Source organism: Oryctolagus cuniculus, chromosome 18, assembly GCF_964237555.1.
Source record: "Oryctolagus cuniculus chromosome 18, mOryCun1.1, whole genome shotgun sequence".
Taxonomy (NCBI): domain Eukaryota; kingdom Metazoa; phylum Chordata; class Mammalia; order Lagomorpha; family Leporidae; genus Oryctolagus; species Oryctolagus cuniculus.
In genome coordinates, this window is record NC_091449.1 from 15,975,393 (window position 1) to 15,991,484 (window position 16,092).

At 65.0% G+C, this 16,092-nt stretch overlaps 2 protein-coding genes across 8 annotated transcripts in view; one reads left to right on the forward strand and one right to left on the reverse strand.

Moving 5' to 3' along the window:
• The first annotated feature begins 4,655 nt into the window (after positions 1 to 4,655).
• Positions 4,656 to 12,517, forward strand: CAPN12 (calpain 12). 3 transcript variants are annotated; one of them, XM_051847130.2, is made up of 21 exons: positions 4,657 to 4,922; positions 5,144 to 5,213; positions 5,328 to 5,446; positions 5,608 to 5,741; positions 5,981 to 6,149; positions 6,940 to 7,014; positions 7,220 to 7,305; positions 7,371 to 7,445; positions 8,133 to 8,296; positions 8,388 to 8,620; positions 8,946 to 8,957; positions 9,098 to 9,306; positions 9,409 to 9,451; positions 9,819 to 9,878; positions 10,146 to 10,203; positions 10,307 to 10,377; positions 10,464 to 10,526; positions 10,879 to 10,957; positions 11,640 to 11,756; positions 11,828 to 11,886; positions 11,967 to 12,517. In XM_051847130.2, exons 1-21 carry the CDS (start codon positions 4,686 to 4,688, stop codon positions 11,991 to 11,993), a joined length of 2,160 nt encoding a protein of 719 aa, XP_051703090.1. In that variant the 5' UTR covers positions 4,657 to 4,685; the 3' UTR covers positions 11,994 to 12,517. The 3 variants fall into 3 exon arrangements, with proteins under 3 accessions (XP_051703092.1, XP_051703090.1, XP_051703091.1); XM_051847131.2 differs by lacking the exon at positions 8,946 to 8,957; XM_051847132.2 differs by lacking the exons at positions 10,307 to 10,377; positions 10,464 to 10,526; positions 10,879 to 10,957; ... (1 more) ...; positions 11,828 to 11,886; positions 11,967 to 12,517 and having other exon boundaries at positions 4,656 to 4,922; positions 10,097 to 10,182.
• ACTN4 (actinin alpha 4) overlaps positions 12,447 to 16,092 on the reverse strand; it is a 64,272-nt gene continuing 60,626 nt past the window's right edge. For 2 of the 5 annotated variants that reach the window (XM_051847128.2, XM_051847127.2), the window contains exons 17-21: positions 15,734 to 15,913; positions 15,014 to 15,160; positions 14,037 to 14,102; positions 13,427 to 13,585; positions 12,447 to 13,346 (exon numbers count right to left, since the gene is read on the reverse strand). In XM_051847128.2, the coding sequence (XP_051703088.1) occupies positions 13,188 to 13,346; positions 13,427 to 13,585; positions 14,037 to 14,102; positions 15,014 to 15,160; positions 15,734 to 15,913 (711 nt within the window). In that variant the 3' untranslated portion in view covers positions 12,447 to 13,187. Of the gene's footprint in view, positions 13,347 to 13,426; positions 13,586 to 14,036; positions 14,103 to 14,377; positions 14,459 to 15,013; positions 15,161 to 15,733; positions 15,914 to 16,092 lie in introns of all 5 variants that reach the window. The other 3 variants (XM_051847126.2, XM_051847125.2, XM_051847129.2) reach the window with 2 other exon arrangements.

The following is a 16,092-nucleotide window of genomic DNA, read 5'->3' on the forward strand; positions in this document are numbered from 1 at the left end:
GCAGGTGGAGAATTAACCAAGTGAGCCACAGCGCCAGGTGGTTTTCTTTGGAATTAACGTTATGCATCAGTGCTCGTGGGCTTTAGGCTTCCATAGCAGGAGACAGAGACAGGTCTTCATCCACTGGTTCACTCCCCAGATGGCTGCAACAGCCAGGGCTGGCCTGCCGGGAGCCAGGAGCTCCATCGGGGTCTCCCACGTGGGTGCAGGGGCCCAAGCGCTTGAGCTGTCACCCGCTGTCCCCTGGGGTGTACGTCGTCAGGAAGCTGGAACCAGGAGCAAAGCCGGGACTCGAGCCCAGGCACTCTGAGGAGGGACCTCAGCAATACACTGCGTGGTACTGACGGCGGACGTGACGTCTGCGGCTTGTAAAATTGTGCCGGGATGGGCTGGGGGAAGTGAAGCCCATCAGCTGTGAGTTAACATTAAAAAGAAATTACTGGGGCCAGTGCTGTGGCATAGCAGGTAAAGCCTTGGCCTGAAGTGCCAACATCCCATATGGGCGCCCGTTCGAGTCCCGGCTGCTCCACTTCTGATCCAGCTCTCTGCTGTGGCCTGGGAAAGCAGCAGAAGATGGCCCAAGCCCTTGGGCCCCTGCACCCACGTGGGAGATCCTGAAGAAGCTCCTGGCTCCTGGCTTCGGATCAGTCCAGCTGCAGCCGTTGTGGCCATTTGGAGAGTGAACCAGCAGATGGAAGACCTCTCTCTCTCTCCCTCTGCCTCTGCCTCTCTGTAACTCTGCCTTTCAAATAAATGAATATTAAAAAATAAATAAACATTTATTTGAAAGAGTTACAAAGAGAGGGTGAAAGAGAGATTGATCTTCCATCTGCTGGTTCACTCCCCAAATGGCCCCCAGGAGCCTGAAACTCCGTCCAGCCGGGTCTTCCACACTGGTAGCAGGGGCCCAAGCACCTGGGCCATCGTCCTCTGCTTTCCCAGGCGCATTAGCAGGGAGCTGGGTCAGAAGTGCAGCGGGGGCCGGTGCTGTGGCGGAGCGGGTAAAGCCGCTGCTGGCCGTGCCAGCATCCCACGTGGGCACCGGTGTGAGACCCGGCTGCTCCATTTCTGACCCTGCTCCCTGCTGCTGTGGCCTGGGAAAGCAGAGGAAGATGGCCCAGGTGCTTGGGCCCCTGCACCCACGTGAGAGACCTGGAAGAAGCTCCTGGCTTTGGACCGGCCCAGCTCTGGCCATGGCGGCCATTTGGGGAGTGAGCCCTCTGTAAACGCTGCCTTTCAGATAAATAAATAAACCTTAAAGATGAAGCAGTTCGGGCTCAAACCGGCGTTCACGTGGGAGCCCAGTGTTGCAGACGGCAGCTTCCCCTGCTGTGCCGCAACCTTGGCCCTACTCATCTTGTTTTTTTTTTTTTTTTTTTTTTTTTTAATATTTAAACTTCACATTGTTTTCATTTTTATTTGATTTGATATACAGAGGGATGGATCCCTTCCATTTGCGGCTTCACTCCCTAAATGGCCACAGCAGCTAAGGCTGGGCCAGGCAGAAGTCAGGAGTCCGGCACGCCAGCCTGGTCTCCATGTGGGTGGCGGAGACCAAGTCCTTGAACTTGCCGGCCCTCAGGGTGCACCTTAGCGGGAAGCTGCGTCAGAGTGGAGCGGGGACCCAGACCCAGGGACTCTGCCATGGGCTGTGGGCGTCCCAAGCACGACTTAGCCGCTGTGCCAAACCCGCACCCTGCATCAAGATCTCGTAACTTCCTGATCTAGTGGGTATAATGTTTCTTCTTGGTTTGTTGTTATTGTTGTTAAGGTGTTATTTATTTGAGAGGCAGAGAGAGAGCTTCTATCCTCTGGTTCACTCCCCAAGTGGCTGAAACTGCAGGGCTGAGCCGATCCGAAACCAGGAGCTTCTTCCCGGTCTCCCACACAGGTGCAGGGGCCCAAGGACTTGGCCCATCTTCTGCTGCTTTCCCAGGCCACAGCAGAGAGCTGGATCGGAAATGGAGCAGCCGGGACTATAACTGGCGCCCATATGGGATGCCGGCACTGCGGGTGGAGGCTTAGCCCACTGTGCCACAGCGCCGGCCCCAGTATTTCACGTGGGCTGATCTGGCACGGTCCTGAGGTTGAGCTTATTGGCTGTTGATCCTGTGATTTGCTTATTCGTGTCTTTGGCCTGTTTTTCCCGTGGGCTGTTTATTTTCGGGAGCTCTTTATATATTGGAGATGCTCATCCCTTGAGAGGCAGTCTGCTCCGTAAGCCAGACCAATGGAATTCTGATCGCAGTTCTGTGGCTGGGAGAGCACAGGCCGCGCACCCTCATCTCTCGTGCCTCAGTTTCCCCTCTGTAGAGGGGGGGTCAGTGTCAGCCCCGCCTCTCGCAGCTCCGATGAGGCTGAGATGGGGCCACATCTGGGAGAACTGAGAACAGTACTTGGTGTACAATAGCTCATGAGTTTTTTTTTTTTTTTTAAGACTTATTTATTTGAAAGGCCAAGTTACAGAGACAGAGGGAGAGATCTTCTGTTCACCAGTTCACTCCCCAAATAGCCACAAAACTGCCAGGGCTGGGCCAGGCCAAAGCCAGGAGCCAGGAGCTTTTCCCAGGTCTCCCACACAGGTGCAGGGGCCCAAGCACTTGGGCCATCTTCTGTGCTTTCCCAGGCCATTAACAGGGAGATGGATCAGAAGTGAAGCAGCCAAGGGGCTGGCGCTGTGGCATAGTGGGTAAGGCCACTGCTTGCAGTGCCAGCATCCCATATGGGCGCCAGTTCGAGTCCCAACTGCTCCACTTCCAATCCAGCTCTCTGCTGTGGCCTGGGAAAGCAGTAGAAGATGGACCAAGTGCTTGGGCCCCTACACCTGTGTGGGAGACCTGGAAGAAGCACCTGGCTCCTGGCTTCAGATCGGCACAGCTCTGGCTGTTGCAGCCATCTAGGGAGTGAGCCAGTGGAGGGAAGACCTCCCCAGCCCGCCCCACATGTCACTCTGCTTTTTAAACAGGTAAACAATCTTTTAAAATAAACGGGGGCGCTGGGCCTGCACCCCGCTGCCGTGTGCTCTGCTCCTGCGGCCGGGAAGGTGCGCCCGGGCCCCTGCTGCGGCACAGGGCGTGAGCATGCAGGGGACTCTTGCCTTACTGGGGGACGTGAGCGGGGCCCTGCAGCATGGTGGCCAGGGCGGGGGCAGCGAGGGTGACCAGGCCGTTTGCACAGGGTCTGGAGGCCGGTCCTTCCTGGTCACTTCTCTCCTGTGGTTGGTGGTACTTGGCGGGGAGGACTGTGACCGGGGGAGGTGATGGCATGGAGAACAGAGACGGCGGAGGTGAGCTTGGAAGTAACAAACAGCCCAGAGCCAGAGGAGGCCACACAGCCCCCCTCCCCATTCCCTGGCCACACCCACAGTTGACTTGTTTCTCACCGCAGCCTTCCTCTGTTGTGGCAATGAGGAACCGGGCTCAGCCAGGTTGAGTGACTTGTCCAAGGACACACGGGGGTTAAGTGGCAGGGCTGGGATTTGAACCCAGGTCTCCGGCCCCTCCCCCTGGCAGACACCTCTCAAGGAAAGTGCAGCCCGGGTCTTGGACAGAAGCTAAGAGGCCTGAGGGGCGCCTGAGTGCCACGGCGGCGGCCGGGCCCTACCTGGCCGCGGACAGCTGCTGGCCTCTGGCCAGTTTCTCCAACAGCTCCAGCCGCCCGCTGCAGTCACAGGAGGCCCCGGCTCCCCACCTAGGACGCAGGGTGTGCAGGCCATGGCAGGGAGGGGGGCGAGGAGGAACAGAGAGGAGGGGGCTAGTGAGGAGGAGACAGGAGGGGCGAGGCGGAGGGCTGAGGGAGGGGCCAGCGAGCTGCCTGTGACACCAGCACCCCAGCTCAGAGGCCCGGCTGCTCCACTTCTCCAGCGCCCTGCTGCTGCACCTGGGAAGGCAGCAGACGGCCCAGGCGCGTGGGCCCCGGCACCCGCGTGGGAGACCTGGGTGCAGTTCCAGGCTCCTGGCTTCTGCCTGGCCCACAGTCATTGCGGCCATCTGGGGAGTGAACCAGCGGATGGAAGACCTCTCTCTCTCTCTCTGTTGGTTCACTCCCCAAAGGGCCACAATGGTCAGAGCTGTGCTAATCCGAAGCCAGGAGCCAGGAGCTTCTTCCGGGTCTCCCACATGGGTGCAAGGACTTGGGCCATCTTCTACTGCTTTCCCAGGCACAGCAGAGAGCTGGATTGGAAGTGGAGCAGCCAGGACTCGAACTGGCGCCCATATGGGATGCCGGCAGTGGCTTTACTCGCTACGCCACAGTGCTGACCCCTCAAATCAATCAGTCTTGAAAAGGCTAGAGAGGGAGACTGGGTGAGGCAGGGGTGGAGGGAGACGCAGGCAGCGTGCTCCCCCCAGTCCTTGGTGAGCAGGCAGACACACCCCCACGGTGACCTCCTTCTTGGCACTTCCGCAGCGCACCTGGTCCTCCCTCTGCTCTGCCCACATTCCCGCCTGCTGCTGGCCAAGCCTATTAAGCTGCTCCCCTGGCCACAACTGAGGGCCCCACGCCCGGGGAGGGAAACAGAGGAGGCGTCCCTGCTCTCTGGCTCTGCTAACCATCAATTAATATTAACGAGGGCGGGCTCCTCTGGCCTAAGGACCCCCCAGCGGGGCCTGGATGGTGCGGAGGCCCCGCCCCCGTGACTCAGGCGGTTAAAGGGCCGGGGGCCAGCCCGGGAGCCCAGCGTCCAGATGGCGTGCGGCAGCGGGAGGGTCACCATCCGGCTGGTGGACGACGAGGCGGAGCCCGGGGCTCAGGGCCCGCAGCTCTTTCGGGGCCAGGACTATGAGGCGATTCGGGCAGCCTGCTTGGAGTCGGAGGTCCTGTTCCGCGACCCCCACTTCCCTGCTGGCCCTGACGCCCTCGGCTATGACCTGCTGGGACCAGACTCGGAGAAGGCCAAAGGGGTGGAATGGAAGAGGCCCCATGTAAAGTGTGGCTGGGGGCTGGGGGCTGGGGCCTGGACCCTGGGGTCAGGGGAGGAAGGGCTGGGAGGTTTGGGGGGGCTGCCTTTCTGTGGCCGGAGACCCCATCACCTGGAGTGGAGTGTGGGGGAGGGGGACCCAGGCCTCTGACCTCCCACCTCCCACCTCCCACGGCCCCTCCCTCCTCCTCCTCCTCCCCCTCCCCCTCTCCTCCCCTCCCCCAGGAGTTCTGTGCGGAGCCTCGGTTCATCTGTGAGGACATGAGCCGGACAGACGTGTGCCAGGGGCGCCTCGGTGAGCCCCCGGCGCCCCTGCCGCCGCTGGGTGTGGCGAGCATCTGCTGGGCCGTGGACAGCTCCATGCCCTGTCTCCCTTCTCGCCCCCCCTCACCCCTGCTTGCTTCCCCAGGGAACTGCTGGCTCCTGGCGGCGGCCGCCTCCCTGACCCTGTACCCGCGGCTCCTGTGCAGGGTGGTGCCCCCTGGCCAGGGCTTTGGAGACGGCTATGCGGGGGTCTTCCACTTCCAGGTAGAGCTCGTGCCTCGGTTTCCCCGCACAGCCCTGACATGTGGGGCTTCCTGGTTGACTGGCCCCTGGGTGCAGCAGTGGGGCGGGGCAGAGGTCAGAGGTCGGGGCCCAGGCCGGGTGGAGGTGGAAGGTGGGCCGGGCCCTGCTGCTTCTCCCTCCAGCTCTGGCAGTTCGGCCGCTGGGTGGACGTCGTGGTGGACGACAGACTGCCCGTGCGCGAGGGGAAGCTGATGTTTGTGCGCTCGGATCAGCGGAACGAGTTCTGGGCCCCGCTCCTGGAGAAGGCCTACGCCAAGTGAGGGCCCCAGCCTCGGGGCACCCCACGCCAGGCCCCGCCCCCCAGCCGGCGCTCGCTGGAATCCCAGGGGCCCCCGCCAAGCCCCCCTGAAGGGGTCACCCTCAGAGCACACTCCTCCCGGAGGCTCGGGGTTTCAGATGTGGTGTCGGGGCCCCCCGGGACCCCAGCCCTGCTCCCCAGGACCCCAGCCTGGCTTCCCAGGGCTGGCAGCTGGGCTCACCCACCCCACTCCGCAGGATCCACGGCTCCTACGAGGTGATGCGCGGCGGCCACATGAACGAGGCCTTTGTGGACTTCACGGGCGGCGTGGGCGAGGTGCTCTACCTGCGCCACGGCGCGCCCGGCCTCTTCTCCCTCCTGCGCCGTGCCCTGGCCAAGGAGTCCCTGGTGGGCGCCACGGCCCTGGTGAGCCTCGGGGCTGCCGCGTGGGGACCCGGGGTGGGCAGCTGGCGGTCCAGCTGCAGCCAGTGAGGGCCCCGTGTGCTCCCGAGCTCCCGCGCACCGGTCCCGGTGCTCAGGGGTTTCTCCCTCCCTGGTCCGGGCCAGCTCCACGCGCGGGCAAGCTTCTCCCCCCGCCCCACCCCAGGGCACAAAAAGGGGCCGAGGCTGCAGGCACCTGCCGCCGCCATGACTTAAACTGACAACACGAGGGCCTCTTCTTTTAAAGATTTGCAAGGGAGGGAGACAGAGAGATCAGTCTTCCTCAGGCTCACTCCCCAAATGCCCACAACAGCCAGGTCTGGGCCAGGCCGGAGCCGGGAGCCAGGCGCTCCATCCGGGTCTCCCACGTGGGGGGGGGGGGGGTGCAGGGAGCTGGATGGGAAGTGGAGCAGCCGGGAGTCAGAGCAGCAGCAGGGTCCCCAGGCCGATTCCCGCGGGCTCGGCTCACCCCGTGTTCTCCGCGACCCGTCCCAGCCACTGGGACGGCCTCAGCACCCGCTCAGCTGGTCACGTGTCCTCTGCTCATCCCTGGCTCTGCCCCTCCCCGTCTCCCCGGGTTCTGGATCTTTCTGTGTCTCTCCATCTCACTCTGCCTCATCTCCAGCTCCCACCTGCTTCCCTCTCCCGCCTCCTCCCCGCCAACCCTGACAAGGTCTCCCAGCCCAGTGCTCGGGCTGACTCTTGCTTTGGGGACAGAGAGGGACAGCAGCCCTCCTATCTCCCACCCGGCCTCACTGTCCCGTCTCCTGCCCAGAGTGACCGGGGCGAGTACCGCACAGAAGACGGGCTGGTGAGGGGACACGCGTACTCGGTCACGGGCACACACAAGGTGAGCTGCCTCCCCCGGGGGCCGGCGAGGGGCTGGGCATTGCCCCCCGCTGGCCATGCTGCCCACTCTGCCACTGACCATGCCACCTCCCACTGTCCATGCCGCCCCCCACTGTCCATGCTGCCCCTCCCCCACTGTCCATGCCGCCCCCACTGTCCATGCTGCCCCCACACTGACCTTGCTGCCCACTCTGTGCCGCCCTCAGCTGTTCCTGGGCTTCACCAAGGTGCGGCTGCTGCGGCTGCGGAACCCCTGGGGCCGTGTGGAGTGGACCGGGGCCTGGAGTGACAGGTGGGCTGGGCCGGGGGGGCAGGGGCTCAGCTCTGCCGCCCCCCCTCACACCCCGGTGTCTGCAGCTGCCCCCGCTGGGACTCCCTCCCCGCCGAGTGGCGAGACGCCCTGCTGGTGCAGAAGGAGGACGGCGAGTTCTGGTGCGTCCTGGCGGGGCTGCCCCCTGGTGGCGGCGGGGCCAGGTTGCGGATCGGAAAGTCGGGGCAGAGTTGGTAGTCATATTAGGAGAGCATTAGAGGACTTTACGAGGTTCGCAGAAAATGGAAAGCAAAGTTTATTTTGGTGCAAAAAAAAAAAAAGTGAAATCTACGCATGTACGCGTCTTCACACAGCTCGTGAAAAATATAAGTGGTGAGAAATCTATGCATGGATCTCAAACTTTTTTGTGCCAAAACAAACTTGCTCGGTCCATCTCTCCGGGAGCCTCCTGCGGGACCCTGGGTTGGGAGCTGAGCGGGGACGGGCGCACTCGGGGCAGTGGAGGCTGGCTCGGGGCGGGCGGGGGTTCCCTGAGTTTGGCAGCACCGAGGGCCGCTCCGGCTCGCTGATAACTGCAGCACGGGGGCCTTGTGCAGTGGCCTTCAGCCCTCGGACGCCCCCTCTCGGGGAGCGTGTGGGTCTTGGCGCTTTGTGGGCACGTGGAGGACTTGGAGAGGTTCGGGGGGCCGGAGGGCTCAGTGATTCTGGAAGCTGAAGGCTGCTTGGCAGTATTCAGAGAAGTTGGGGGCCCTGTGAGCTGGGGAGCTGTGAGCCGGGGGGGGGGGGGCTGTCTGAGCTGTGAGCCGGGGCCGTGCGAGCCGGGGGTCGTTTGCGCGCCCACCATGCAGGATGGAGCTGCAGGACTTCCTCCACCATTTCAACACCGTCCAGATCTGCTCGCTGAGCCCCGAGGTGCTGGGCCCCAGCCCGGCGGGGGGCGCCTGGCACGTCAACACCTTCCAGGGCCGCTGGGTGCGCGGCTTCAACTCCGGCGGGAGCCAGCCCAGCGCCGGTGCGGCCCCCGGGGACCTGGGAGGCGCGCGGGGAGCTGGGTGCTGCGGCAGGCGCGGCGACCCCGTCTCCTCCTCCCCCCCCTCCATCAGAAACCTTCTGGACCAACCCCCAGTTCCGGCTGACGCTGCTGGAGCCGGATGAAGAGGACGACGACGATGAAGAGGGGCCCTGGGGGGGCTGGGGGGCAGCGGGGGCGGGGGGTCCCGCGCGGGGCGGCCGCACCCCCAAGTGCACGGTTCTGCTGTCGCTCATCCAGCGCAACCGCCGGTGCCTGAGGGCCAAGGGCCTCACCTACCTCACCGTGGGCTTCCACGTGTTCCAGGTGCCCAGGAGGGGCGGCGGGGGTCGATCAGAGGGCGTGGGAGGAGCCTCAGGGAAAAGGTGGGGGCCGGGGACCCCGAGGTTGGCGTCAGACACAGGCGGGGGCCAAAGGGGCCAGGGGAGGGAGGGCTGGAGAGGAGTCAGGGGCGGGGTTCTGGCTCTGGTCGTCCAACGGGACGAAGAGGGAGGGGCCTGAGGCATGGATGGCAGGGAGGGGCCCTGAGTAGTGGCCAGATCCCCGCCCCCACCTGCCTGACTCCGCCCCCTCGTTCTTGGTCCCCGCCCCCACCTGCCTGACTCCGCCCCCTCGCTCTTGGTCCTGGCAGATTCCAGAGGAGGTGGGTCTCAGATGGGGCCCCGACCCCAGGGCTGGAGGGCGCCGGGCAGGTCAGGCCGGGGGCCCGGAGGTGCGCAGGGATGGAGGGTGGCGGGCGGGGAGCCCGGCCGTCGTGGTCACGCCGCCCCCGACCGACCCCAGCTGCTGGGCCTCTGGGACACCCCGCGCAGCCGCGCCCTCCTGCCCCGGCTGCTGCGCGCCGACCGCTCCGTGTTCTGTGCCCGCCGGGACGTGAGCCGCCGCTGCCGCCTGCGCCCCGGCCACTACCTGGTGGTGCCCAGCGCCGCCCAGGCCGGCGACGAGGCCGACTTCACGCTGCGCATCTTCTCCGAGCGCCACCACACGGCCCTGTGAGCCCCGCCCCGGGATCCCCAGCCCCAGGTGGAGGAGCCCAGCGGCCCTGCCCCGCCCCGGCCTGCCCCCTCCCCAACCGCCCCTCCGAATTTTTGCAGGGAGGTTGATGACGTCATCAGCGCTGACCTGGAGGCCCTCATGGTGAGAGGCTGCTCTGGAGGGCACATGGGGTGGGGGTGTGTGTCTAAAGATGTATTTACTTATTAGAGTCTGGAATCGCCCACCTGCTGTTCAGTCCCCAGAGGGCAGCATGGTCAGGGCAGGGCCAGCCCAAGACCAGGAGCTTCCTCCAGGTCTCCCATGTGGGTGGCTGGGGCCCAAGCATTTGGGCCACCTTTTGCTTTCCCAGGCCTTAGCAGGGAGCTGGATTGGAAGCGGAGCAGCCGGGACATGAACCGGCACCCATATAGGATTCTGGCATTGCAGGCGGCGGCTTTACCCGTTACACCACAGTGCCAGCCCCAAGAAGCGGGTTCGTGGCCAGAACTAAACTCCTTGCACCCCACAGGTCCCCTATGTGCCCATGGCACCAGAGTTGGAGCTGCTGTTCCAGGAGCTGGCGGGGGAGGTAGGGCAGGGGCAGCGCTCACCGGGGGCCGCCCCTCCTGGAGTCATCCTCACCCCCCCCCCCAACACTAGACCCTCTTTTGGGAAACCTCAGCTCTTCCCTGCCCCAGGGCCTTTGCTGAGTCTGTCCCCGCCCACTTCCTCCCCAACCCTCCTGTGCCCCTCTGTGGGCGGGGCCAGCCCAGCCTGAGCAGTCGGCCTCTGTGGCTGCTGTTCCAGCACTTCCCCGGGGCAGCGCCCGGCCTCACTGCCGCTGTTTCCGGAGTAGGATGAAGAGCTGAGCGCCCCCCAGCTGCAGACCTTACTCAGCATCGCCCTGGAGCCCGGTGAGGAGGAAGGGGCCCCGCCCTGGTGGGGGCTGGAGCGGGCCAAGCGCCCCTCCTGCTCCGTGGCCGCAGGCTCCCTGTGCACTGTCCTCTTCCTCCGTAGCCAGAGCTCACAGCGGGGTCCCCAGAGAGATCGGGGTCAGGACATGCGAGCAGCTGCTGCAGTGTTTTGGGGTACACGGGCAGGGCCTGGGAAGGGGCATGTGGGGGGTCTCCTCCCCTGCGAGGACACTGCCTTTAATCAGATGCCTCCTCCCCAGCACGGGCACAGCCTGGCTCTGCACCACTTCCAGCAACTCTGGGGCCACCTGCTGGTGTGGCAGGTGAGGTGTGGACAGAGCCGGGCAGGCACGGGGGCCCCAGGAACAAGGGGGGGACGGGACCACCCCCAGGTGACTTGGAGTGCTGTCGGGGGTCTGACTGAGCGACCTCAGGGGGGGCCTGTGCCTGCCTGCAGCTGGGCGGCTGCAGATCCCCGGCAGGAAGCGCTCAGAGCCCCTCCATACTCAGCCAGTGTTCATTGAGCCCTTGCCCGTATTACAGACTGGCAAACGGAGTGGCTATGCCGTGTATCTCAGGCCCACAGCCGGGATGGGAAGGCGGCTGTCCGGCCTCAGAGGCCCCCTTTCCAGGCAGTTGGGGGTTGGGGGAGCTGACTGCTGTCTCCTGGTCCAGGCCACGTTTGACAAGTTCGACGAGGACGCCTCCGGGACCATGAACTCCTATGAGCTGAGGCTGGCGCTGAACGCCGCAGGTGCGGATGGGGTCCTGGGGGGCTGTGGGGAGGGAGGGGGCCTGTCCCCCCACGTGCCCTCCGTCAGCTCGGACTCCCGGCTAGGACTGTGGTGGCCACAGACGAGGCCAAGCTGTGGGGGAGGAGAGGGGTATTCCAGGGAGTGGACGATTAGGAGCTGCTATGTGCCCCCGGGGTACCATGGTGGAATGTTCTGGATTCCTGTGAGCTGGGGCTGGAATCCTATACTGACTTGCCCTGGGCCTTGATCTGTCTCTGACAGGGCTGGAGGACCTAGCAAAAGCCACAAGAGGGCCCCAGAGCCCACCTGGCCAGGGTCGGGTTCTCTCGGTGCTGGGCCCAGCAGCCCAGTGCACATGGGCAAAGGCTGGAGGGAGACAGGCGGCAGGCCCTGGAGCCGGGCACTTGGTAGCTGCGTCAGAGGAGGGCGGGCCCGGCCTGGGCTGACCTGGGCTTCGAGGCAGCTCGTGCAGTGGCCTTGGGGCTACAGCTCTGGACACGGCGGGCAGAAGGTGGGAACCAGGGCGTCTGGAAAAGCTGAGGTCCCACAGACACGGCCTCTGCTGGGCAGACTGCCCGCGATCCAGACGGACGCCTGGGCCGGGAGCGTGGCCTGGCAGCCCTGCCCCACGCGGCTCCCGGGGCCTGGGTGGGGGTGCGACGCTGAGGTGCCTCCCCCTAGGCTTCCACCTGAACAACCAGCTGACCCAGGCCCTCACCAGCCGCTACCGGGACAGCCGGCTGCGTGTGGACTTCGAGCGCTTCGTGTCCTGCGTGGCCCAGCTCACCTGCGTCTTTCGTGAGTGCCACGGAGCCGGGGGGGGGGGGCGCTGGGGGAGGTGGGCGCTCACCCGGTCCCTCTCTGCACAGGTCACTGCAGCCAGCACCTGGATGGGGGTGAGGGGGTCGTCTGCCTGACCCGCAGACAGGTGAGTGTGGGCTGGGTGGACAGGGTGGCTCAGGTGCGCCCCAGGAGGCCCCCATTGGAGCCCCGTCTTCTCTCCCCCAGTGGCTGGAGGTGGCCACCTTCTCCTAGGATCTCCGCACCTGCTGTGGAGCGAGACCACCCGCCCCCACCCCTGCACCTCGGATCTGCGCTCCCCTCACCGGGAAACGGGCCCGGGGCCCCCAGCTGCACCCTCTCACGGTCACTCACGGAGTGGGGCTCTCGGGCAAGGCGCGGGCACAGCCACAGCACAGAGGACACTGCAGGAATCCTTATTAAAAATAGGACACGTTTATTATCTTGTCCCCAGGAGGGTGGTTTATCCAGAAACCAAGAAGAAAAATAACCAATCAGAATAAACTCAAAAAAATAAAGTGGGGGGAACAAAACCATCAACTACCAGGCAGCCAGGCCGGCAGCCCACCTGTGCCTCGGGAGGGTCCCCAAGGACCCGGGCCCGGCGGCCGACAGAATCGGGGGGTGGGGGGAGCCATCAGCTATGTCTTCATTACGAGCGCGAGAGAGGCGGCAGAGATACGCTGCTAGGTGAATATATATTTATATAATAAATCCGTAAGTTAATAAAGTAAATAGTAATTCTCTGAAGGTTTTTTTAGAGGTTTTTTTTTTGGTCTTTTCTGTTTTTTTTTGTTTTTTTTTTTTTTTTTTTGTAAATTTTTAGATTTTGTAGGTCTGTTGGGTTTTTGTTGTGTTTTTTGGTCCTTAGAAAATCTGAGCCGTGAGTCCAGACAAAGCAAGGCCAGGGTTGGTGCAGAGCGAGCCCGGCGTCCCCACCGGCGGCTCTGGCAGGGGGGCTGGAGCCCCTCTTCTCCTGGCAACTGTGAGTCAGGGGAGGGGAGGAGAGAAGGGAGCTGGGGGGCCCGGGGCCCTGGTCCCATCGAGTAGTGTGGCGCCCTCTGCGGGCAGCTCCGGGACAAGGCACGTGGGGCTCTGGCCCCGGTGCAGAGGGGCGGGCGGGGGGCCCTGCTGCCCTCTCCACGTGGGTTAGAAAGCACACCAGCACATGACACGTACTTCCCAGAGCACAGGTGCTGGCCCCGAGAGTCGCCCTCGTCCCACCCTGGTGGGCAGGGAGGCCCCTTCCGGCCAACCCAGAGAGAGAGAGGAGAGCCTGCCCCAGCCCCTCCCTGCCCACCCCCACCCCCCAAAAGGACTGACAGAGAGTGCTTTGCATAGATACAGAGTCAGAGGAGCGGGAGGGGGCTCCCCAGCCCCTCCTGGAGGCGTGAGGAGGGGTTCATCCGGGTCTCTCTGCAGGGGACCTCACAGGTCGCTCTCGCCGTACAGGGCTGTGGAGAAGGACTTGTAGTCGAGGGCGCCGGGCACGGCGTCGGGGCCCTGGTAGGGCGCCATGCGGGCGATGCAGTACTCGGCCTGGTCGGGGGGCAGCTCCCTCCGCAGCTCCTCGGCGGTGATGTAGTTCTAGGCGGGCAGGATGGGAGTCTGAGCCAGCCCAGCCCCGCGCCCACCCGGCCCTTCCCGGCCAGGGCTGGCTGGCTCACCTTGTCCCCGGCCAGGACCTTGAAGGAGGCGATGACCTGGTCGGCCGTGTCCGTGTCCGTGGTCTCCCTGGACATGAAGTCGATGAAGGCTTGGAAGGTCACGAGGCCGCTGTGGTTGGGGTCAACCACGCTCATGATGCGGTTGAACTCGGCGTCGCCCTGTGCAGGGGGCGGGGGAGGGCAGGGGGCAGTGAGCGGGGCCGGCCAGGGCAGCCAGGCCCGGACCGGCGCACGCGCACCGCCCCCTCGCGGCAGCCGGCCTCCAAGCGCCGGGCCGAGCAGGGTCCCTCTGCATGGGAGTGGGGAGTCGGGGTCTACTGCCCCTCGGCCCCAGGCTCACGAGTCAGCCCTGGAGGGTGGGGAAGAGAGAAAGAGAGAAAGAGACAGAGACGGGAGAGCGCCCCTCTCTCTGGAGACCTCTAGGGAAGGGGGCTTGGGAGTCGTCGGAGGGACCCCAGGCCGGCAGGTGCAGCGGAGGAGGAGAGGAGGAGACAAGGCCAAGCTGCTCCGGCGGAGGAGTGTCCCCGAGGACGGGAGGCAGTGAGGGCGGGAGGAGGCGAGGAGGAGGCGGGGGTTGGAGCAGTGGCTGGGGGAGGCAGAGGCCGCATACCAGGCTGTATCCTGTGGAGATAAGCAGAGCCCTGAAGTCATCGGAGTCCATGCTGCCTGTCTGCTTCTGCTCCCAGGACGCAGGCATAGCAGAGGAGGCCAGGCCCAGAGCAGGCAAGAGAGGCCGCCCCATGTGCACAGCGGGGAGACAGGAGGCCCCGAGAGACCAGGTAAGGGGGGGAGGTGTCCAGAGAGACACGAGGGCAGGGAGGAGGCAAGAGAGCCGGGAGATGGCACACACGATGGTAGGGGTGGAACGGGGAGAGGGAGGGGCAGGACAGAGAGAAGGAGAGAGAGAGAAGAGCAGTTAATGCCACAGTCCGTGGGCCCGGGTGCGCGTACCTGCCGGTCGTTCTCCACGTCGTAGCCCAGGCTGATGAGGCAGGCCTTGAACTCCTCAGGCCCCAGCGCCCCACCATGGTCCTGCCGGGGTGCGGGCGGACGGACAGACGGATGCGGGAGAGGGGCCGGGGCCACGTGCGGACCCCAGGGCAGGGGACACGCGGGGAGGGAAACACAGAGTTAGAGACGACGCAGACAGGGTGACGGCCAGGGACTGGTGGGGCAGAGGCAGTGGTGTGAAACTGAGGACCAAATCCCAGCACTGCGGGCCGTGAGGGGAAGCGCTCCTGTCCCAGGCTCCAGGGTGGGGGCGGGGACGGGAGCACCTGGCTGCCGCTCCCACCCACAGCAGGTGGCCTGGGTGCTGGGGGAATGGGGCACTGGAGGCCCTGATGCGGCTGCCAGGCCAAGGCTGAACTGCAAAGGCACCATGTGGGGGTCAGCTTGGCGGACAGGTGCGGGGCTGTGAGGACATAGCCTCAGGGGCAGGGGGCAGGACACCCCCAGCTCCCCACATCTCCTCCTGTGCACCCCACCCCAGCGGCAGGCCCCTGCCTGCCTGTGTGCAGAGCTGACAGAGGTGCAGACAGAGGGACGAGAGGGGAGGGAGACGGCAAGGTGCGCGGAGCGGCTCACCTTGTCGAAGTGGTTGAAGGAGGCCCGGAACTCCTGCATCTGCTCCTGGCTGATGCCCTTGGCGTCGCGGGTGAGGATCTGGTTCTCCACCTCGTTGATGGTGCGGGCGATGGTGGTGAGCAGCTGCTCCCAGCCCACGCGGATGTGCTGGGGGAGGGGAGAGGGCATGACATCCGGGGCGCGGGCCGAGGGCGGCTGCAACTGGGGGCTCCTTCTCGGGCGCCTGGTGCACCTCATCTTCACCCAGGGACGAGGCGCCAGCTCCGACAGAGGAGCAAGGGCCCGAGACACGCGTGCCAGGAGCCACAGGGGCAAGTCCAGAGGCCCCGCGTGGGTGTTTAACACTGGCTCTCTGGAGGAGAACGGGGAACCCCACTCCAGGGTTGACGTGTGTGGGCGGCGCAGTGGACATGGGCTCCACCATGGAGCCCCCTGCCCCTGGGGCTATGTCCTCACAGCCCCAGGGAGGCCCCGGGTGGGTGTTTAACACTGGCTCTCTGGAGGAGAGCGGGGAACCCCACTCCAGGGTTGATGTGTGTGGGCGGCGCAGTGGACATGTGCTCCCCGTGGGTGGTCCCAAGCTCTGCCCAAGGCAGTGGCCGCCCCTCCAGGTCCCCTCGTGAGCCTGGCGTCCTCATGGGTGGGGGGCAGTGCTAGGGTGACTGAGGCTGCCAGGTGTGCTCCCCTCTGGACGGAGCAGCAGGCCGCGCCGCCCCGTACCTCCATGGTGTAGTTGGTGTGCTTGTTGTCGAAGATGAGCGCCTCCTGGATGAGCTGGTGCTGCTGCTCCAGCAGGTCCAGGTTGGGCTTGTAGTCCACGATGCTGCGCTCGTACTGCTTCAGGTGGCTCAGCTGGTCCTCCAGGGTGCCGTGCATCTCGATGGAGATGCGCCCGATCTCCTGCAGCGAGGCCCGCACCGCCGGGCTGAGGCCGGGCCCGCGGCCAGCGCCGGCCCCCCAGCCCCCCGCCCTGGAAGGGGCTGCTGGAGGCTGCAAAAGCAGTTGTACCGGGGGCTCATGCCCCTCCCAGCGCCCTGACCGGGCTGTGCGGCCAGGACAGTGACAGCCCAGACTGCAGG